Source organism: Rhinopithecus bieti, unplaced genomic scaffold (assembly GCF_001698545.2).
Source record: "Rhinopithecus bieti isolate Rb0 unplaced genomic scaffold, ASM169854v2 scaffold_1295, whole genome shotgun sequence".
In the NCBI taxonomy this organism is placed as follows: domain Eukaryota; kingdom Metazoa; phylum Chordata; class Mammalia; order Primates; family Cercopithecidae; genus Rhinopithecus; species Rhinopithecus bieti.
In genome coordinates this window covers 4520131-4540471 of record NW_016803880.1, presented here as the reverse complement: position 1 = coordinate 4540471, position 20341 = coordinate 4520131, and the positions used below count along the sequence as shown (strand labels likewise).

At 37.9% G+C, this 20341-nt stretch overlaps 1 protein-coding gene across 6 annotated transcripts in view; it reads right to left on the bottom strand.

Annotated features, from left to right (window-relative positions):
* Window positions 1–20341, bottom strand: part of APP (amyloid beta precursor protein) — a 297857-nt gene that overhangs the window by 207918 nt on the left and 69598 nt on the right. For all 6 annotated transcript variants that reach the window (XM_017856460.1, XM_017856467.1, XM_017856483.1 and 3 more), the window contains exon 3: window positions 6528–6657. In XM_017856460.1, the coding sequence (XP_017711949.1) occupies window positions 6528–6657 (130 nt within the window). The remainder of the gene's footprint in view (window positions 1–6527; window positions 6658–20341) is intronic.

Below are 20341 nucleotides of genomic sequence, written 5' to 3'. Positions count from 1 at the left end.
ACTTAGTTACCAAAAGCAAAAGTATTATGTGTATACATAAAAGCAGTATACATTCATTACCATCTTGTAAACAATTATTTGGATATAAACTTTAAAATTATAATAGTATTTATTATAAATGAATTAAAATAGTAATGATTTTTAAAAACTACTACTCTTATCATGACCAATTACCTCTTCTTTCTGAAAAGTGTGAACCATGTTCTTCTACACATATCCTTTCAGTTCCTACCTTAAAGACTTTGTTGACCTTCTGTCTGAATACCTAAAATACGTCTCCTTTCTTGCCTTGAAATCTTATCCTTGAGATCTTGGCTCACAATGCTACTTCCTGTCACGTCTGCCTTAAATTCCTGAGCTGAAATTCCATCCCCCTTCATGCCCACTATCTACTCTGTAAGAGGAAGGCCCACATTTCAGCCACCTCTAGGGACTCTCACACTGTGGGTGATCAATAAAACATACACAATGAATACGTAAGTTTGACCTTTTATTGGTCAATTTTGTAGGACTTATTTCTCTGAGAATATTCAATTAACTGTTTCCTAAGGTGGAAATTTGGAAAAGGAGTATTTAAAATTGTTTAAATAGATTTAAATAGTAATTATTTTAAATGGTTTTAAGTAGAAATTACAGGTGCTTTTACTCTATCAATAAAAAAAATCATAGCTAAATGCAGCGGTATCTATGCTTATGTTAAACTCAGGATCATAAATCAGTATTAAAATTTTCCTCCATATTTTCATATACATATATTTTATTACACCAACTATTAGATTTGCAAGGCATTCCGCCAATAACTGTTATATAAAAATCAAGTAAACACAAATTTATCTACCAGGATGTTTATCACAGTATCACTTATAACAACTATTACACCACCACAAAATAAAGAAAACCACCTAAATAACCACAAATAAAGAGTAAACACACTACGGTGTCTGGTGTGATGCTACATTAAAAATTATGCTCTCCAAGAATATTTAATTTCACAGATAGGGTATTCTAAAAATGTTAGGTGAAAAAAGCAAGTCACAAAACAGGAAACGATTATATAACACTAAAAACAAAAGCAAAACATATATGAAAAGAATGTAGACTGCAAGGAAGCCAAATGGTTTTGATTATTTTTAGCTAGTGGTTACATTTTCACAACTTTGTACACTGAATATATATTACTTTTGTAATCAGAGAAATTTCTTTGGCGCACATATTTGCAATTCATAGCATGTGCTACAAATGAGATGTCCGTTAGCCTTGCTATTCATTTTTCAAAGCAATTACTAACAAGCCTTGGGACAATATCATGCCAAATAAGCTGGGTTTCTTTTTCTCACCTGTCATCTAGGACCTACACAGATAGATAAATTCTGTGCTTCAAGAAAATATCAGCAAAGCCCACTCATAAGCCATAACAGCAGTTTTTCAAAAGTTATTGTTTCTTTTCAATGCCTCCTGTTACTTAATGACACCTGAATACAACTCCAGTAAAGAAGACAAAACTGATGATGTAATGAAGTATAAATCACCCGTACTATTATAGCTCTTATCAATCAAAACATTAGTTGTTAAAAGTCCCAGAAAGAGGACACGATACCAGGTACAATAATTAAAATGAGAAGCAACAAAATTGGAAATGGAGCCAAGAAACACCACTACGCTTCTTTCTTTTCAAAATGTGACTCTTAAAAAAGTCAGTCTTCTCAACTCATCCCCTGTCCTGAGTTTTAGAAAGCAAATCAAGCAGGAGCCAGTGCAATTGAGGCCACTGTGGAACTTGGGACAGGGCCAAGGAAGTGCGGCAGTGAGTCACGGAGGATGACCTATCTAGAAGGACATCACTTTTATAGGTGCTCTTGCTTAACCAAATGGAAGAGGGCTTCACTTTCTAAGTCTTCCTCACCCAGAAGGAATCTATGAGATCAATGTAAGCTCTTCCCATTCTTCCTTCTGGCCTATGTGGCTGCCATATGCAATTTTGGAGGGAAAAAAAATTAAGGAAGATCACGAATCTTCCTGAAGAATTAGTGATGATTAACGCTGCTTAAATATTGCTGAAGATTGTATGAACGAACATATTTTCTTTTAATTTGGCAGAGTGGTGTTTTTAAAACTAAAGTGTATTTTCCCATACTATATGTATAAAGCTCATAAAGTACAACTACCAAGAGATAAACAAATTAATGATCATTCCGTGTCGACTTTCAAGTCTTTCTACTTTTCTCTATTACCATTCGATGGTACTACATACAGATACAAAATTGTATGTACTGATTTCATAGTCTATCTTTTGCTGATGATAAAAGCTACTCATTTATTATACAAATTCATAGAAAAGGGCTTAAATAAAATCAAAATCACCTGTAGTCCCACTGTTTGGAGATAAACACTGGTAAGGTTTCTTTTCTGGACATGTTTTCTTTTACTTAGTTGACCATCAGGCTGCATATACTGTTTTGAAGCATGATTAACATGGACCATTCACAGGTCCCATGGGAAGGCCACATATAAAGGAGTCTGATGTCTCTCCAAGGATGGCTGATTAGCCTTCCCTGATGAAGAAATACCCAGCAATTCTGGTCATTCCTTATGAGACCATGATGTAAACAATCAAGAACGTTCAAGAATTTGCATCCTTCTTGTGCGCAGAGGCCGGGCTCATTAAATAATGAGAATGATGAAGTACTATTCTCATCACAGTGCATGTATAGCCCCTGCACATGCATCTCCCACGACTTCAGAATTAGTAGGATTTACGCAGTGCAGGTCGGTGGGGACAGGAGGCGCCATGGGCACCAATTCTCTAGCACACTGGATTACATGCAGGGATTTACAAGATCCTTAAAGTCTACAATAAAAATGTTTTCCGTCCTCACCTCCATTTTAAAGTTTGGTGAACTCTCATGTGACATTTCTAACTATTGCGTTGTATTGATGTGTCTCAAGAAAATTGTTGTTTACATAAATTCAAAGAACTACCCTGGTATGACAGAGTATTCAAAAATACATCCTTTCCATGCGAAAGACAGCTGTAGATAACTGATAAAAGGCAGCCAAGAAACCTAGAAGACAAGGCATGTTTTTCCTAAAATTGTATTAAAACAATAAAATTCAAAATTAACGTGAACTGAATATCTTTCTCATTTGACCATATATGATTCGATTTCTGGTCACTACTACTTACATATCTGCAAAGTCTTAATTACAAAATGAAATAGAATGACATTTAAGGTAAAATTCTGTAACTTGTAATTCTTCTTTTGGATTAAGCTATTAACCTGACTTTGCCCCAATAATTCAACAGTAATTTATTTTACGCAATGTTCCTTGCCTTTGCTTGTGAGAGACAAGCACAGAAAAGTGCCAATTTCAACAGTGCAATTTCAACAGTGGATCTATTACACCACGAAGAGAAGTCATTCAAATGGAAAGGGTTGAAAGCTTTGCAAAGAAAATATTCTCCTTGAGTAACAGTAATGATACGCTTGAATCACACGAGATAATTAATAAAATGTTCACATGATTAAGATGAATCTTACCCTGTGGTTGCAGAGGTACTAACAAAAGCAAAGGGTGAGATGAGAAAGCCAACTTATTCTCCATGGAAATTAGCCACCCCATGGGAAGAAAGTGGCAACAGCTACCTGACATACTTTCCCCATGCAGACAAGAAATGTTGAGCACATATGTCCAAGCAAAATATTACAGAAAAATAATCCAGTGCCACACTGGATCCTTCATCTGATAAAGAGGTTAGGAAGGTTGCATGCAAGACATAACAAGCATTTTTCTCTCTTCAAGCTTTGTTTTGAATTTTAACACACTTAATGTTTAAGACAATCTTATTTTGTTTGCTAGGTCAGTAAAACAAACAAACAAACAAAAAAAAAACTCTTTCATCTAAAATATATATTTGGATACAGTCCAGAGATTTTAGAGCATACTTATGTTAATGCTGAACAGTAATTCTTTGTTAAGCAGCAATAATATGTAAGAATGTTACCTACTACTATAAAGTAGAAAACATATCACATGGAGATTTATCCTGTATTAGGTCATGCTTGTCTCCTTTATCAACACAATGATAGCTGTGAGTTTCTTTTTAAGTGTTATTTATTGTATCTAATTCATAGTGAATATTTGCTTGAATACAAATTCTTGTTTATACTGTAAAAAATACTGGACCAATAATCAAGAGATCTTGGACTGTAGTGCTGACTGAAGTACTGACTCTCCCATTTATTGGCTGTGAGTTATAGCAAGAGATCCAACCTCTCTGGATCTTGGTAGCTGTATAGCCTGTGAAGAGAGACTAAAAACCAACACTGCCTGCCTATTAAGTGCAAGTAAAACGTACATGAGTTACACCTACGTACCTATGTTACCTATGTTACCCCTATTGAAAAGCCTGTTTTTCAATTCCTTTTCCAGAAAGACAAGGCATGGTCTGCCTACTCTACCAGGTTATTTTATAAACTCTGTATAAAACTCTGGATTTGAGACCTTTGGAAAATTTGCCACTACCTAAGAAAAAAGCAGTGCCTATATTCCTTAATTCTAATCTAAGGTTAATAACAAAGTAAGAGACAACATATGCTCTACTTGTCACATTAGGGTCTAATTTCAGGTCCAATGGAAAAGGACCAGTGATTCATAAAATGAGAAAATATGGTAAAATGATTCAAACAGGCCAAGTACCTACAGGAAATAGCTAATGATTATCTAGTCCCATAGTAGTCAAGAACAGTTAGTGTCAACATGCTCATTTCACATCAGACACTACACCAGAACCGGGAAATTTGCTCAACATGTTGCAAGTGACCTATCTTCTTGAATTATGTACCTCCACATCAAAGGAGCCCAGAATCTGCTCATAGGATGAAAGAGAAATCTGATAATGACTGATGGCAAAGCCTTGGCAGGAATAAACTCCTTTCCAGAGAAAGAATTATTTTATGGGCTTCTCTCCATTTCTCCTTGCCAGTCTCCAGCCTGTGCATCACAGCTGTGTAATTATTTGTTAGTGGAATGATACATTTTCAAGTGGTTCTCTTTCCATAATGGTTAAAAACATAAGGTGAGGACAGGTCATTAACTTTACTATCAAATAGGTGTTTGTTAGATGAGATTAATTATTTAAAACCACATTTCTTAGGCTGTTGTTTCCCTAAATGGTACATAATACAGTGTTATCACAACAAATACGAATATTTGGACAGTCTCTGTGTAATTATAATATTATAAAATCTTCTGACTTGATATTGAGATCTGAGGACACTTTTTATATTTTTATTACTTGTACTGTTCGTTCACTTGGAGGTTTTTTGTTTGTTTTTGTTTTTTAAGGAAACTCTTGAATTATCAAATATTTAAGAATCTAGTTTTCTACACTCTCTTCATCAATCACATTGTGAATAAATTACATTGTAAGTAAATTCACCAGGTGAAATCTTCATTCTAACGCCCAGTGTTTTCATTTTATGTCTCAAATTATGCACATGAATGAACAGCAATCAATATGCTCTTATGACATTCATTTCTGACAACATATTACGAAGATCTCCAGAATCTTCAGTAATTATCCTTACTTTCTAGGTTTGCTGTTGGATTTTCTTTGAAATATTCCTTTTAACCTTTATAAGAAGTCATCAGAATGCACATCAATATTTGTCCACAATCTCCACAATCTCTATATCCTTATTTACAACCTGCCTACTGACGAATACACTTGTGGAAAACATCTAGATGTAAGATATCAGAGCAAAGAACTTGATTTCTGCAATGACTGGTCACACAAAAACAACAACTAGGAATAACCAAGTTATCCTATACTTCCTATATTCCTAACAACCATTTACCAAGTTAGATTAAATATGGAGAATGACAGTTTCCAGAGGAAAAGAGCACCATACCACATAAAACTACTGAATTTTTTAAAATAAAAGGTTGAAGTAAATTTGAGGTTTGGGACAAAACAAACATTAAACATTAGTGATCAAACTGTTTCCTCCAGCTTGATGTAAGCAGAAAAAAAGCCTTCCCAATTCCAATTCCTCTGCTATCACCAAATAAGAGGAGTAGTTATTGTAAAAAAAGTTTTTTTTTTTTTTTTTAGAAATTCGCAAAATGTTGCAGCTTCACATTAGATTCTTTCTCCTAGAAAGTCTATGTGAAGAAACACACAAGGCCCCAGTTCATCAGAATCATCTATGGGATACGGCAAAATAAGAATTCCCGGATCCACTACTATAGGCATTTTTCATTCAGGAGTCCTGGGACTGGCTCAGGAATTTGTAATTTCAATAAACACCCTGGGTGAATTCATTCTGAGGCAGAGAACTCAAAAATACTGCTCTTGGAGTGTCAGTGTACAGAATGGAACTGCAAGAGTCCAAAACACAGTACAACACAGAGTGGCAACGTGCTGAAGAACAAGTCTGTGTATATGAGCTAACAGGAACATCCTCTTTTTCTTCCCTAAAGACCAGGCCCCCAGTCAACACCAGCTCCACGGCCAGCCGGCTCACCTAAGCAGCGGTAGGGAATCACAAAGTGGGGATGGGTCTTGCACTGCTTGCGGCCCCGCTTGCACCAGTTCTGGATGGTCACTGGTTGGTTGGCTTCTACCACATTGGTGATCTGCAGTTCAGGGTAGACCTGGGAGAGCACACAAAAAGAATCAATTGTTATTTGAGGCAGGGGCTGGCATGTACAAGCATCTAATGAGCCTCCACTGTAAGATACAGGTGGAGTGTCCCTTATCCAAAATGCTTGGGACCAGAAGTGTTTTCAAGGTCTCCGACTTTTTCTGATTTTGGAACATTTGCATTATATACTTACTGGTTGAGCATCTCAAATCTGAAAAGTCCAAAATCCAAAATACTCCAATGAGCATTTCCTTTAAGCATCACGTTGGCACTCAAAAGTTTTGGATTTTGAGCTTTGCAGACTCTGGATTTTAAATTCGGGATACTCAACTTGTACTGCTATTCCCTAACAGTCAAGCCTGCTCTACTTCTGACCAAGCTAAAAAAAAATCCAGTAGAAAGAAAAAGATGCAAATAACAAATATCTAGCCATTCCATTCAAAATGTTTATCAATGCAACTTTTAATTTATTGCATTCATTTAGACTGAAAATATTTTCGCAGGGGAGCTCAAATAGAAACAGGAGGGGGAAAGGAGGATTCTTACAAGCATGGGGTGACTTTTGGTGTGAAATAAATTGGTGTGGGATAATAGTCTGTAATGTTCTAAATAAATGTTACAGTAGATATGGCTGGGATATTATGTTTACTTAAATTCAACCTCCCCCTAGATCTCACTAATCAGACAAACATTTTACAGGATATGACACATAGAAAGCTTTCTATATAAAAATCCTGCTCTTATTCCAAGTAACTTACATGAAAATAATTTATCAAAAATTTATCAAGGGTGTCATTTAGATAAAAAAAACTCATGAATTCTCTTTGCTCCCATAACTAACTACAGTGCCTTGCTTTGATTACTGTTGTGAATAAATCATGGTGTTTACTGAGCACTTAGAATGAAACGTGAAACTCGATCAATTAAATCACATTTGTGAAATATGAAACCACTTCTATTTATTAATGAGATTTGAAAGAAAAACATAAACACAAACATCTATTTTTACAATGTGCATTCCCTTGCATAAATCTTGCATTTCACCAGGGTGGCTGTTTTGCCAGATAAATAACAATGAATACAGAGATCTGATGGTATAAGCAAGGGAATGATTAGAATGCTGGGCCATGCAATCTGAAGTGGCAAAAGTGAGAATATAAGGGGAATTAGACACAGGTAAAAGGTGGTAGGACCAATGGAGTCTGAGTCCACTGATCACACTCCAGGGGCTAAAGAATGTGTGGCGTACATGACTGGAGAAAGTGAGGTGGTAATAAGTAGGACTTGCAGAGTCAGATAATAGAAATTAAAATTTTGGAGGAGCTGCAGTTATTGGTCATTGCAAGGAATATAATACGACCATTGTAAGCAATAGGCGACGGAGAATGATGAAAACAAGGTCATTGGAGGGATGAGAATCATGAACTGCCAAACTGGAATATTGGGAGGATCACTGAGATCAATATTAGGATCACTTAAGAATCAGCAAATGAGTGGCTACACTGGATGACAGCAAGGAAGGAGCTAAAATCCTCAAAGTCTAAGTGGTGAACGTCGATTAGGTAGAAAGAGGCCTGGAGATGACCAACAGGTGGAGGAGCAAAACCATCTAGTCTGAAAGCATGCACTTCACAGCTAAGGTGGGGGAGGCTTTTAGGGAAGAGAAAGGAAGAGTGGTTTGGAAACAAAAATGAAGAGGAAAAGAGGACATTCCTACCTGTAGAGGCAACGCTGTGAGGATTTTGAGAAAAGAACTTTGACCTGAGAAGGCTACAGGAGAAGTAGTGCCTTCCTTGGAGGGAGAACAAGGTCTCTGAGCAAGATAATGTCCATAGAGAGTTAGACAATACATGGAATTTTGCTTATGATTGTCCATGACATTCAGAGGGCTCAGCGTGACTCAATCTTTGTTTAAAAAGTTGATATTTTGTTCATCATAGAGTTTTTTTTGCAGTAATTTTATTTTAAAATATCACATTAAAATTCTTAATCTCAATTCCTGAGTGCCTTGTTTACCTTACCTTAGTCCCAGACCCCAAAAAAATCAATAAAAAAATAAGGCACTGTGAATGGGTAAATAATATGATGGGGTACACACCTAGACAATGGAATGTTATTCAGCACTGAAAGGAAATGGCCTATGAACCCATGAAAAGACACGGAGGAACTTCACTAACATTGCTAAGTGAAAGAAGCCCATCTGAAAAGGCTCCATACTATATGACATTCTTCCCACTCTATGACATTCTGGAAAAGGCAAAACTCCGGAGATTAAAATGATCAGTGGTTGCCAGGGGTTTGGGCAGTTGGGGGCAGGGGGAGGATCAACAGATAGAGCACAGAGGATTTTCAGGGCAGTGAAACTACTCTGTATGATACCACAATGACAGACATATATCATTATACATTTGTCCAAACCCAAGAAATGTATACTACCAAGACTGAACCCTCAAGGAAACTATGGCCTTTGGGTGCTAATGATGTATCAATGTTGGGTCATCGATTGTAACAAATGTACCACTCTGTGGGGGATGTTGATAATAGGAGAGGCGAAGCATGTGTGGAGGTAGCAAGTATATGGGAAGCCTTTGTACCTTCTTCTTAATTTTTCTGTGAACCTAAAACTGCTCTAAAAAAATCATCTATTTTAAAAACAAAATTTAAAAATAAGGTATCAATCAGTGTAGCAGGGGACAAATTCAGGGGTAGAGGTATATGCTATGAGAACACACAAAAAAATATCTAAATCAGAATCCTGGGGTGGGCGTTGAGAGAGTTATTCTTGAAACCACTGCTACAGTAGCCTAGCTCCAGAGGGATCCAGCTATTATGACTTCTCTTTATTTTACTTTGTTAAGTATCTTAATATCTCAATGCAGGCACTTTAGATCACAGAAAATGCTCAACTGAAAATGCCACTAAAATTTAATTTCCCATGACTTTTTTTTCTATATAATGAAAGGTGAAGTGGCTTTTTGTACAGGAATATAATTCTCCCACCATCTTTACTTGTTTATTAGATCACAAAGCTGCAGCACTCATGAGTCATAAACTCTGTGACACTTGAGAGTCCACCCTGAGGGACACGACTTTATGTGCAGTAAAGTGTGAGTTACTGCAGTTTTCTAAAGGGGTTCTAGCTGCCACCTCACTGAAATACAACCCTGCTGAGAATTTCCTCAGGAGTCGCTGGTTTTCTATAAACCCAGTAGCAGGCATATTCATTCACATCATGGTTCCCTCTATACAGTTTAAAACCAACAAATTGTTTGTAGGGTACAAATTGATGACCAGGAGAAAAGAATCTGTTTTTCATGTTGGTTGCATACCATCTTCAGGTTCCTATGGTAATAGTTGGTGCAACAGGGCAGTAACTGATTAGGTTGACTATTTCCAAGCAGGGAGAATTGCAAATTGACAAATTAAAACCCACGAAGATGGGGCTTTTCCCTAAAGAGTAGTTCTAGAACTTTATACAGTGATGAGCCAAACAAGAATTTACTTCCAGTTCCCGCCATGAAATCTAGGACATGCGTGTTATTTTCTGCGCTTCCGCTTCTCTCTCTGTAACACCGACAATGACAATTGTTAATATGCAGATGGATGTGGAGATTATAAAATGTGAACCAGGCCGGGCACAGTGGTGTGCGCACCTGTAATCCCAGCACTCTGGGAGGCTGAGGCGGGCGGATCATGAGGTCAAGCGATAAAGACCATCCCGGCCAACATGGTGAAATCCTGTCTCTACTAAAAATACAAAAATTAGCTGGGTGTGGTGGCGCACGCCTGTTAATTGCCAGCTAGTCGGGAGGCTGAGGCAGGAGAATTTCTTGAACCCAGGAGGTGGGTGCCGCAGTGAGCTGAGATCACACCACTGCACTCCAGCCTGGTGACAGAGCGAGACTCGGTCTCAAAAAAAAAAAAAAAAAACCACATAAAGCCCATGCACAGTTTTCCTACTGTACTAACTATTAAAATGGAAGCAGTAAGCCAGGCACACTGGCTCACGCCTGTAATCCCAGCACTTTGGGAGGCCGAGGCGGGCAGATCACAAGCTCAGGAGATTTTAATATTTTCTTTGCGGCATCTCGAATCTTACATAGGAAATAAAGATAGAAGTTCCTTAAGCTGTTTAATTTGCATGTGTTTTTCAAAACATACATGTATTGCTAATATGACAAGCAGTGCAAACAATTTGCTAATACAGCACACATTAGCAAATCCTAACTCTCATACTCCCCTTCTTTTCTAAAATGTTTCTTATGTGAAACCCAATTCCGACTATTTTCTTGATTTTCCTTTTTAAAAAAGGACTCGAGATACTTATACTTAAAGCAGAAGTAAACCCAGGCCTCTGTCAGCTACTAGAAAAATAAGCTGTCCTCAATTCCCACAAATTTTCCTAAATTATAGCCACACAGAACATTTGCTGTATAAATACATACACTGTGTTCCAAACACACTCTTACCTAAGATCCCTTAGACTACACTTCAAATGCCTAAGCCCATTAGGGTCCCCCCACATGGACAAACCTCCTCTGCTCACGGTGAAATAATGCTAACCCCTCTTAGGGAATGCTTTCTGGTATTTATCAGTGTACCCCACATCGCTATTAAGTACTATCTGTACTGCCTGCCTGGTGAAAAGCTTTCCTCAAGGGCAGGAAACATAACGTGGCATGCTATAGCCTCCCCGTGGAGCTCCACATCCATCATCTTTGGCTTTCAGACTATCAAGAGGCTGCTGACCCCCAACTCCTTTTATGTGGTGCTCCCACCCTCAGCCCTCTGAAGGAAGACTCATTAGTGACTATATTTCAGCTCTGCAGCGCCATCCCTATACCTCGTTACAGCCCAAGAAAACCAAACTGTACATAGCATTCTCTCCCTCAAGGGCTTTCACGAACACACAAAGGCTGCCGCTAGATAAGGAAGAAATTTGACTGGAGGTGAGGATAAGTCTGAGCCACAGGTGGCATGTCAACACCCAAGGGTGCATGGTGGCTTGCGCCTATAGTCCCAGCTACTCGGGAGGCTGACGTGGGAGGATAGCTTGAGCGAGGAAGTCGAGGCTGCAGTGAACCGTGATCACATCACTGCACTCCAGTCTGGGCAACAGAGTGAGACCCTGACTCAAAAAAAAAAAAAAAAACTTAACAAAAAAACAAACAAACAAAAAAAAACCCCCAAAACCATGGGTGGACTCAAACTAGGCATCTGGAAGAAGCAGTTAGTCCAGGAAAGGAAAACAGGGAAATACCCAGAGAGACAAGGGAAGATGAGAAACTGACAAGACTGGATCTAGCAGAGACAGGATCTGACAGGGCCTGCCTGTGCCCTCTAACTCTTGTGAGTCTTGGGATGTGCATTTGGATTCTAGGAGATGCCTTGTCCCCTTCAATAAGCCCTATTTCTAAACATAAGCTACTTTAGTAGTTTTATGCTCCTTCCAATTGAACACAAGCCAAGAAAAACGCCTGGCTTGCATGCTGGTTCACTAATTCCCACCACATGATCCCCTCAATCTCTGTGTGCAGAGCATTCTATCTTACCACTGCATCCTCCACTTTCCTTGATCACTTTATCTGATCCCTGACCACTTTCGACCTCCTATTCTGCTGATGGGCTGTCTGTCCTATTAGAATATACAATCCTTGAAGGCAGGGACTATATGATTCATCTGGTGTTCCCTCAACAGTGGCCAACCCTGGGATAGCACAGTAAGTGTTTGATAAGCACGTAATTAATATTTCTGGTTAAGGTCAGAATCTATTCAATCAGGGACTTTCAGTATATATTAAGTTCCCTTTGGGTATTATAAACCTATCTCTTAAATAAGATATTCTAAACAGTTGTTGGATTATGGGCTTTTGAGGAAAATAAGTATCTCAATGCCTTTCAATATCGTTCTTCCAAGTAGACATGACAGCTTATACAAATCATAGCATCTGCTATAAGCAGCAGTAGATTACTGTAAATAAGCACTCAGCTGAGGAAGACATTTAGGAAGAGTGACAAGTTAAGCTCTCACTTGGGCTAATGGGGCCCATTCAGTTAGTACAGGAATCTGAAAAGCGGCCTACCTACCTGGTCATACAGTCATGTTTTATCATTGAAAGTGAATGTATCAGTACATGAAATAATTTTAAGAGTGCATAAGAAATTCCAAAGACTAACAACCAGGGAAGAGGGAGAACAGAGACAATCTTAGATCCATATTAAAAGCTTATCATTGGTAGCCTAAGTAGTTTTGTCTACTGAAGAAATAGCTTAAAATCTGGTCACCATCAGAATGTGTTGTTCCACATTTTAAAAATCTGAAGTCTCTCTTCTCACTGTCTCTCCAAGTTGGAAATGTATTGATCTCAGACAAGATGACATTTAAGTTGCTAAATACGTAAAGCAAGAAAAGACATTGATGATATTTAAGAAAGCCAAGAAGATAAATATATATATTAAAAAAAACTTCGTAAAGTTGTATGTTGTCAGAGTCCTACAGAAACTCTGTCTTTATTCCCAATATTAAGGGCAAATGGAGAACCTAAAAGTCCCTTTTGTAAACAGGCCACCTAAGACAGGTGATTAATGCTGAAAGTCTGAATTATGACCAAAGATATTTCAAAAACACAAAATCAAATGTGGCTAACAAAAGACAGAAAACAAAGTTAATGAACAGAGTAAATGGAATTGGTAATTGCTACTAATTCTGAAAACAGTTTGTCCACTTTTTTATTTAGTCATTCAATTATTAAATTCACCTTTGACCAAATTCTCAAAGATATTTCTTTTTGAAAACACTAAAAATTATGTGGTACTAATAAGATGTTTTAAATATATTAGCAAAACATCAATTAGTAACATGTGATGCTTTAGCACATCTTAATTTACAGACTTTACAGGTCACTAGAAGAGATAAGCAACAAACCTGCATGTGTTTTGCCAGGATTGCTGGAGAACCCAAACAGTTAAGATAAAAACCTTGCATTCCAGACTGACTTAGGAACAAGAGTGACTAGATTTGATCATTACTGCAATTGAGTGACAGGTAGATGGGAGGGTTCATTTTACTATTCTTTCTACTTGTACATATGCTTGCAATTTTGCATTTAAAGCACTGAAAATTAAAAAAAAAAACTTAGTCCAGAGGAAACAGCCAGTTTTCTAAATTTATAACTGCATGTGTAAAAGGAAAAAAAAAAAACCCAAGATCCAAATTGTGTCTGCATGACTGCAGCTAGCAAATATGAATATATACATGAAACAGAGAATCAAATGCTCTATAGAAAAATGTTTCAGAGACAGCCTATCTTGTATATTTCCATCTTCTCAAAGCTTTTCCATACCAGTCCCTTTTTCAAAGAACATATCCAAGAAGTAAGAAAATTGTCATAATTGAGGGTTTCCTAAGTGCCAGACATCATTGCAAATGTTTTATGTGTAGCACATCATAATTCCGAGTTAGTATAAATGCTCCATTTTATGTAAGATGAAACTAGAACTAAAATAGACGCCATTTCTAAGCATTCAAAGAGTATATTAATTATAAATTTTAAACTACTCGGACTTAGGCATATAAACCAAGACTAAAGCAAGTCCTAGATAATATATACTTCTGTTTCTGGATTTCAATGACATTCTTTAAATTTTCGTGGAATACAAAGAAATATCACATCTTAAACTGTTCTCAACAAAAATTATTTTATTAATGAGGAATACTGAAAACAGAATCTCTAATTTAATTGAGAAAGAGAATTGGAAAATGAAAACGTTCTCTGCTTGCAACTTAATGAAGCGCTGAGAGACAGCGTGCAGCTGATGAAATGCTACTGCAATAACGGGAGGTATCAGCGTGCTATGTTTCCAAATGATGGCCTATGTAAAAGCAAAGGCGGTAAAATGCTGTAGGGCGTTAGCCTATTTCCCAATAATTTGGCCAAACTCTGCTTCTGACATTCTAAATAAATATATTCCTATATCCACACTTTCATACTCAGAGTTGGAAAATACTGTCAAAGAACCTTGTTTGATAGATAAGCTATTCTAATTTCAAAGTGTTGAATGAAAAACAAACTGGGGTGGGGGGGAAGAGATGGGAGAGAAATCAAAATAAATAGGACAGGACACAAAAGTTAAAACATGAGCAGATGTGTACACATAGCCTAGATTCTCCTCTCTCTCTCTTTCAACATAGAGCTAATTTTCTTATTTTAAAATACCCAAACTGGCTTCAACTTTTTTAGCCCTAGAAGAAATCCTATGGTCAGTAAAGCAATCCTTACATTTATACAGACCAGAAGGGCATAAAATACATCCACACTCACGTATAAACAGCCTGACCCCTCTATTCAAAAACTGTCTCATTTAATATGAATTTGAGATCTTTCAAATTCCAAAACCACAATGTATACGTGCCTATGATTTGTCAATTTTCAGCCTACAAGGGTGAAGGGTGCCCATAGCAAAGTAATAACGGTCAAGAATGTACCAGGCCTTCTACCATAGGATAATGTATACAGTATACCTTCCAACTTGGTAAGATTAAAAAGACCACCTGTGTTGTTTGCTTTTTATCTAATTTTAATTTCATACAACTGTAGAATGGAAAAAGAAAGGTTGAGAAACAATTCTTGTCTGGGAATCCCATGTTCAGTTATGTATTTTAGAGGACAAAGTTGGGCAAAGGAAATGGTTTTGCTCAACTCATCTAACAGGTGGTTTTCGCTCTGTGCAGGCACCGCTGTGCTTGTTTGCTGATCCTGTTAATCTACAGACAAAGTAACTGCTCATTTAAAGGCAGAAGGTTGAAGAAGCAGAGAACAGATAATGTTAAATGGTGGAAAAGAAAACAGGAAAAAGAGAATATACCCATAAACCAATAAAAGAGATGAAAAACAAAGCCGTGTTCACCTAACTGTCCCAATTGGAAATTTCTGCCTGTATTTGAGGCTTAACTTGTTCAAAGTTACCTCCAGAGACCTGCTCCACAGTATAAGTTACCAGAAACATCAACACTTTCAGGAAGCCCCTAGCCCCTAGCTCCAAGAAGTGCTCTGCATGTTATTAATAGGAATACAGAGGCTGGAAGAACCATTTTAATTTCTCTCTCTTTTCTTTTCTTTTCTTTTTTTTTTTTTTTTTGAGATAGAGTCTCACTCTGTCTCCAGGTTGGAGGGCAGTGGCGTGATCTTGGCCCACTGCAACCTCAGCCTCCAAGTTGAAGCATTTCTCCTGCCTCAGCCTCCCGAGTACCTGGGACTACAGGCGTGCACCACCATGCCCAGCTAATTTTTGTATTTTTAGTAGAGACAGGGTTTCACCATGTTGGCCAGGATGGTCTCAATCTCTTGATCCGCCTGACTCATCCTTCCAAAGTGCTAGGATTACAGGTGTAAGTCACTGCACCCGGCCCAAGTTCTCTCTTTAAAAGAGGAAGAATAGTATGGGGACTCATCCAATTTCTTGCTTAACTGACAATACGTAACTTTTACAACACTTGCCTGTGTGTTTCTATCATAAAGTGAGGATATGGTTTAAGACTGAGGACACAATCTGAAAACTGAACAGGCAGCCTTCCTGGACAGCTCGGGTGACAAAGAGCAGTGATGCTCTTAATATGGCACCTCTGGGTATCATGAATGAGGGGATGGACAGGATGATCTCCCACAACGCTTTTCACACTATTATTCTGTAATTTGAATTCCTTCTCTCCCCAATCTAACCTACTCTTGGAAACTAGCTAATTTTTCTAAAAGTGTCTTGACCAGAAAGCATTCATGCTAAAAATCTGCCAATGCTTCCACTTATCTCCAGAATAAGACCCTCTAATTTGCAACCTCATTCTCCCTTTGCAATTTTCTAAATTGTCTTCACAATTTAATTGTATTAATAGATTTATAAGGTCCTTATGGGCCAAGAATGGTATCCCGCCACTCAACAACACCTGACACAAAAACCTAACCGTGCCCAATAAATATAGACTAAATTTGCCTGTATTAAAGTTGGGAAGAAATAGATTCTTGGGATGTAGAATTGAAGTATACTTCCTTTATTCTTCTTGAATCCCAAAGCCTTTGGTTTAAATAAAACTATGTTTTTTAAAAACTTCATTTCATCCCAAGGAAACAGGACAATAAAATCTAACAATTCTAATTTTAGCCCCTGGTTTTAGAATATGTTTCAAGGGGATATTATTTTTGTTTTGTTCTAGTTATATTTATAAATTCCTCAGGCCAAAATTTTGGTACTATAAGAGTTTATTAAAGCAAGTGGTCACTTTATGCTGTTAAATGATGAATAACTGCCAGGCACAGTGGTTCGCACCTGTAATTCCAGCACTTTGGGAGGCCAAGGCAGGTGGATCACTTGAGGTCAGGAGTTCGAGACCAGCGTGGCCAACACAGTGAAACTCCATCTCTAGTAAAAATACAAAAATTAGCTGAGAATGGTGGTGGGCGCCTGTAATCTCAGCTACTTGGGAGGCTGAGGCACGAGAATCGCTTGAGCCCAGGAGACAAAGATTGCAGTGAGCCAAGATTGGGCCACTGCACTCCAGCCTGGTTGATGGAGTGGGACTCTGTCTCCAAAAAAAAAAAAAAAAAAAAAAAGATAAATAATTGACGTAGTCGTATTTGAGTTGTTTCCATAATGCTACAAGAGACACTTTTTGCTTCCATTATAGAACAGAGGAAAAGCACTGTTTTCTATCAAAGAATGCCAAAAGAAAATAACTCGACACTCTGCTGTGGTCATCTATGATTCACACAAACTACCCTAAACACTAAAGAAAAAGAACAATATTAGGATCTTGCATGCTTAATTGCTTAATGTGTTCAGAAGCATACTTTGTAATATTACAACCAAATCTTTTAAGTCATACTATGGATTTATGACTTTACTATTGAGTTATCATGGCCTTTGCATTTGAAGTGGATAAAAATAAACTGAAGGCAAATCTGGACTATGGGCCAACATTCCACTAACTCTTGCCTAAACATGTCTTTAGAATTCCAGCGACGGAAGGCTGGGTGCAGTGGCTCATGCCTGTAATCCCAGCACTTTGGGAGGCCGAGGCAAGTAAATCACTAGAGTTCAAGACCAGCGTAGCCAACATGGTGAAACCCCATCTCTACCAAAATACAAAAATTAGCCACATGTGGTGGTGTGCACCTGTAATCCCAGTTACTCAGGAGGCTGAGGCATGAGAATCACTTGAACCCAGGAGGCAGAGGTTGCAGTGGGCTGAGATCATGCCACTGCACTCCAGCCTGGGCAACGGAGTGAGATCCTGTCAAAAAAAAAAAAAAGAAAGAAAAAGAAGAAAAAAAGAATTCTATCAATGGAAAGAAATGGTCTCTGCAAAAGGAAAGTACAGGCTCCATTTTATGGGAGGCTCTCTCAGCATAAGCTGGATACAGAACTCCTACCCATACCGCTCCAATTTCTGTGCCAGAAACAGACCATCCACAAGCATTTACCTAATGATGACTAGCGTGCTCTAGGTCAGAGCTAAGTGTTGGAAAAAATCCATTGTAAGGCATGATCCCTAGAAATGTTAATTCTCACAACACTTTGGGTCTGTAGGGCTTTTGCCTACAGAAGCCACAGTAGGTCTCAGTCTTAGCTCAAAATGCTGCCTTACTGTGAATGGCTTAAAACAACAAAAATGTCTTTTGTCACAGCCCTGGAAGCTGGAAGTCCAAAACCAAGGTGCCAGCATGACCAAGTTCTGGTGAGGCCGCTCTTCCTTGCTTGCAGATAGCCACCTCCTCGCTGTGTCCTCGTGTGACTTCTTCTTTGTTTGAGCAGGGAGAAAAAGGCAAGCTATTTGGTATCTTTTCTTATAAGGGCAATAGTTCCATCACCAGGGCACATACGACCTCATCTAACAATTATCACCTCCCAAAGGTATCATCTCCAAATGCCATCATGCCTGGGGTTAGGGTTTCAACATCCAAATTTTGGGGGAACACAAACATTCATCCCATAACATACTTGAAAAAAAAGAGGGGAAAAAATCTCAAATGGTGCTAACACAAAATATTTTTTAAAAGCATTGAAAGGCAGGTATTTGAATGATGACTAGGCAGAAGCAAAACTATTATGATTGGGAAAGAAGAAAGAATACACTTGCACAAAGAATTTGGAAGACTTGGGATTAAACAAAGACTCGGTTTAAACCATAAGATCCAAGTTATCTTCTCAATCAAACTTTACAAGGTTTTATAACCAAGAGCAAAGATAAAAGACTGTGTTTTACTTTTTCTCTTGAATCTTGCTCTTGAACAAAAACTGGATCAAATAAGTCAAGGGCAAAAAAACCCACTATGAATAACAACAGAACAACCCAGTAACACAAAATACAAATTCAGAGAAGCATGAGATTATGAAAGGAGCAGAGTAGATAATTCACAGTCGAAGAATGTATTTATCATCATGTTAAGCTAAGCACCAACATGTATAATGCAAAACAATCCTTTGGAAAAACTAATTAAACAAGTGAGTTAAACTGGTGAGCAGAAAGTCAAAATGACGTGACAATGATGAGTTCTATTGGTTTTGTTCTATCCTAGGACCAGACTGCTAACAGCCACCTCAGACTTAGCCAGCTAGCTATGTCTAAAATATTTTGGTCACGAGAGACACAAAGTAAGAACACAAAGTAAAAAATTCATCCACCACTACTGGGAGAAAAAAAATCATTAAATGAGTAGCTCTGTCAATGGAACTAATGGTTTCCACGCAGTTTTTTTTTTAAAAAAGGAAGAATTTGCCCAATGACAGATAACAGAATACCGTGAATTTTCATGGTGAGGAATTCTATACCTAATGAAGCAATTTTCAATAATAAAACATTGCTCAACAATAAGAATGATTAAGATGAAAGTCATCCAACAAAAGGGAATCAAAATATTAATAAAATACAGGGTTTGAGATGATCTGATGAAAAGACTAGCTGTAAACAATTAGTCCAGTTACAGACATACCCTATGAATGAGAATTATGGCAACAGAGGAGATGGTAAGATTATAACTTCGAAAATATAAAAATAATACAACTTATAAAACCCGTGAGAAAGAAACATGGTAACATTGTGAGAGTATTCTTTTCCTTGCCATTCCTAGCAATGAATCCATCAATACTCTTTAAAAAATAAAAACATGAAGTTAAAAAAAGAAAGGCAAAATGAACACTCTCCAACACACACACGAAAATCCAAGCCTACAAATGAGAACTATTCATTATTTCTAATTATAAAAGAAAAACACCAGAATAGCTACAATGTGGAAAGTGGCAGGAAGATCGTGAAATATCTATAAAGAATGTTCTAGAGAATTCAAGATGCACAATTTGATAGAAAATGTCAACACTGTCTAAAACTTGAGTGAACTTATCTCCCTGACGCCTGCTCAATACTCCCCAAAAAGCCACTTAAAATCCTAATGCATGATGCACTCTCTCACCTCGCCCTGTCCAGCCTACAAGCCTTTTCTAATCCATACCCACTGTGTTGCAGCACTGGGGTCATTCTTCTATTTTGCCCATGCCATTCTTCATCACTCTTCTGGTAACAGCTCCTCTCCCCACATCACATGGCCACACCCACAAGGCCAAGATGGGCCAGTCCTGATACTGAGTCCCTGCAGATATGGTGGCGGCTCCAAGGGCGGATGCGTAACTCAAAGCAGTGCCAACCA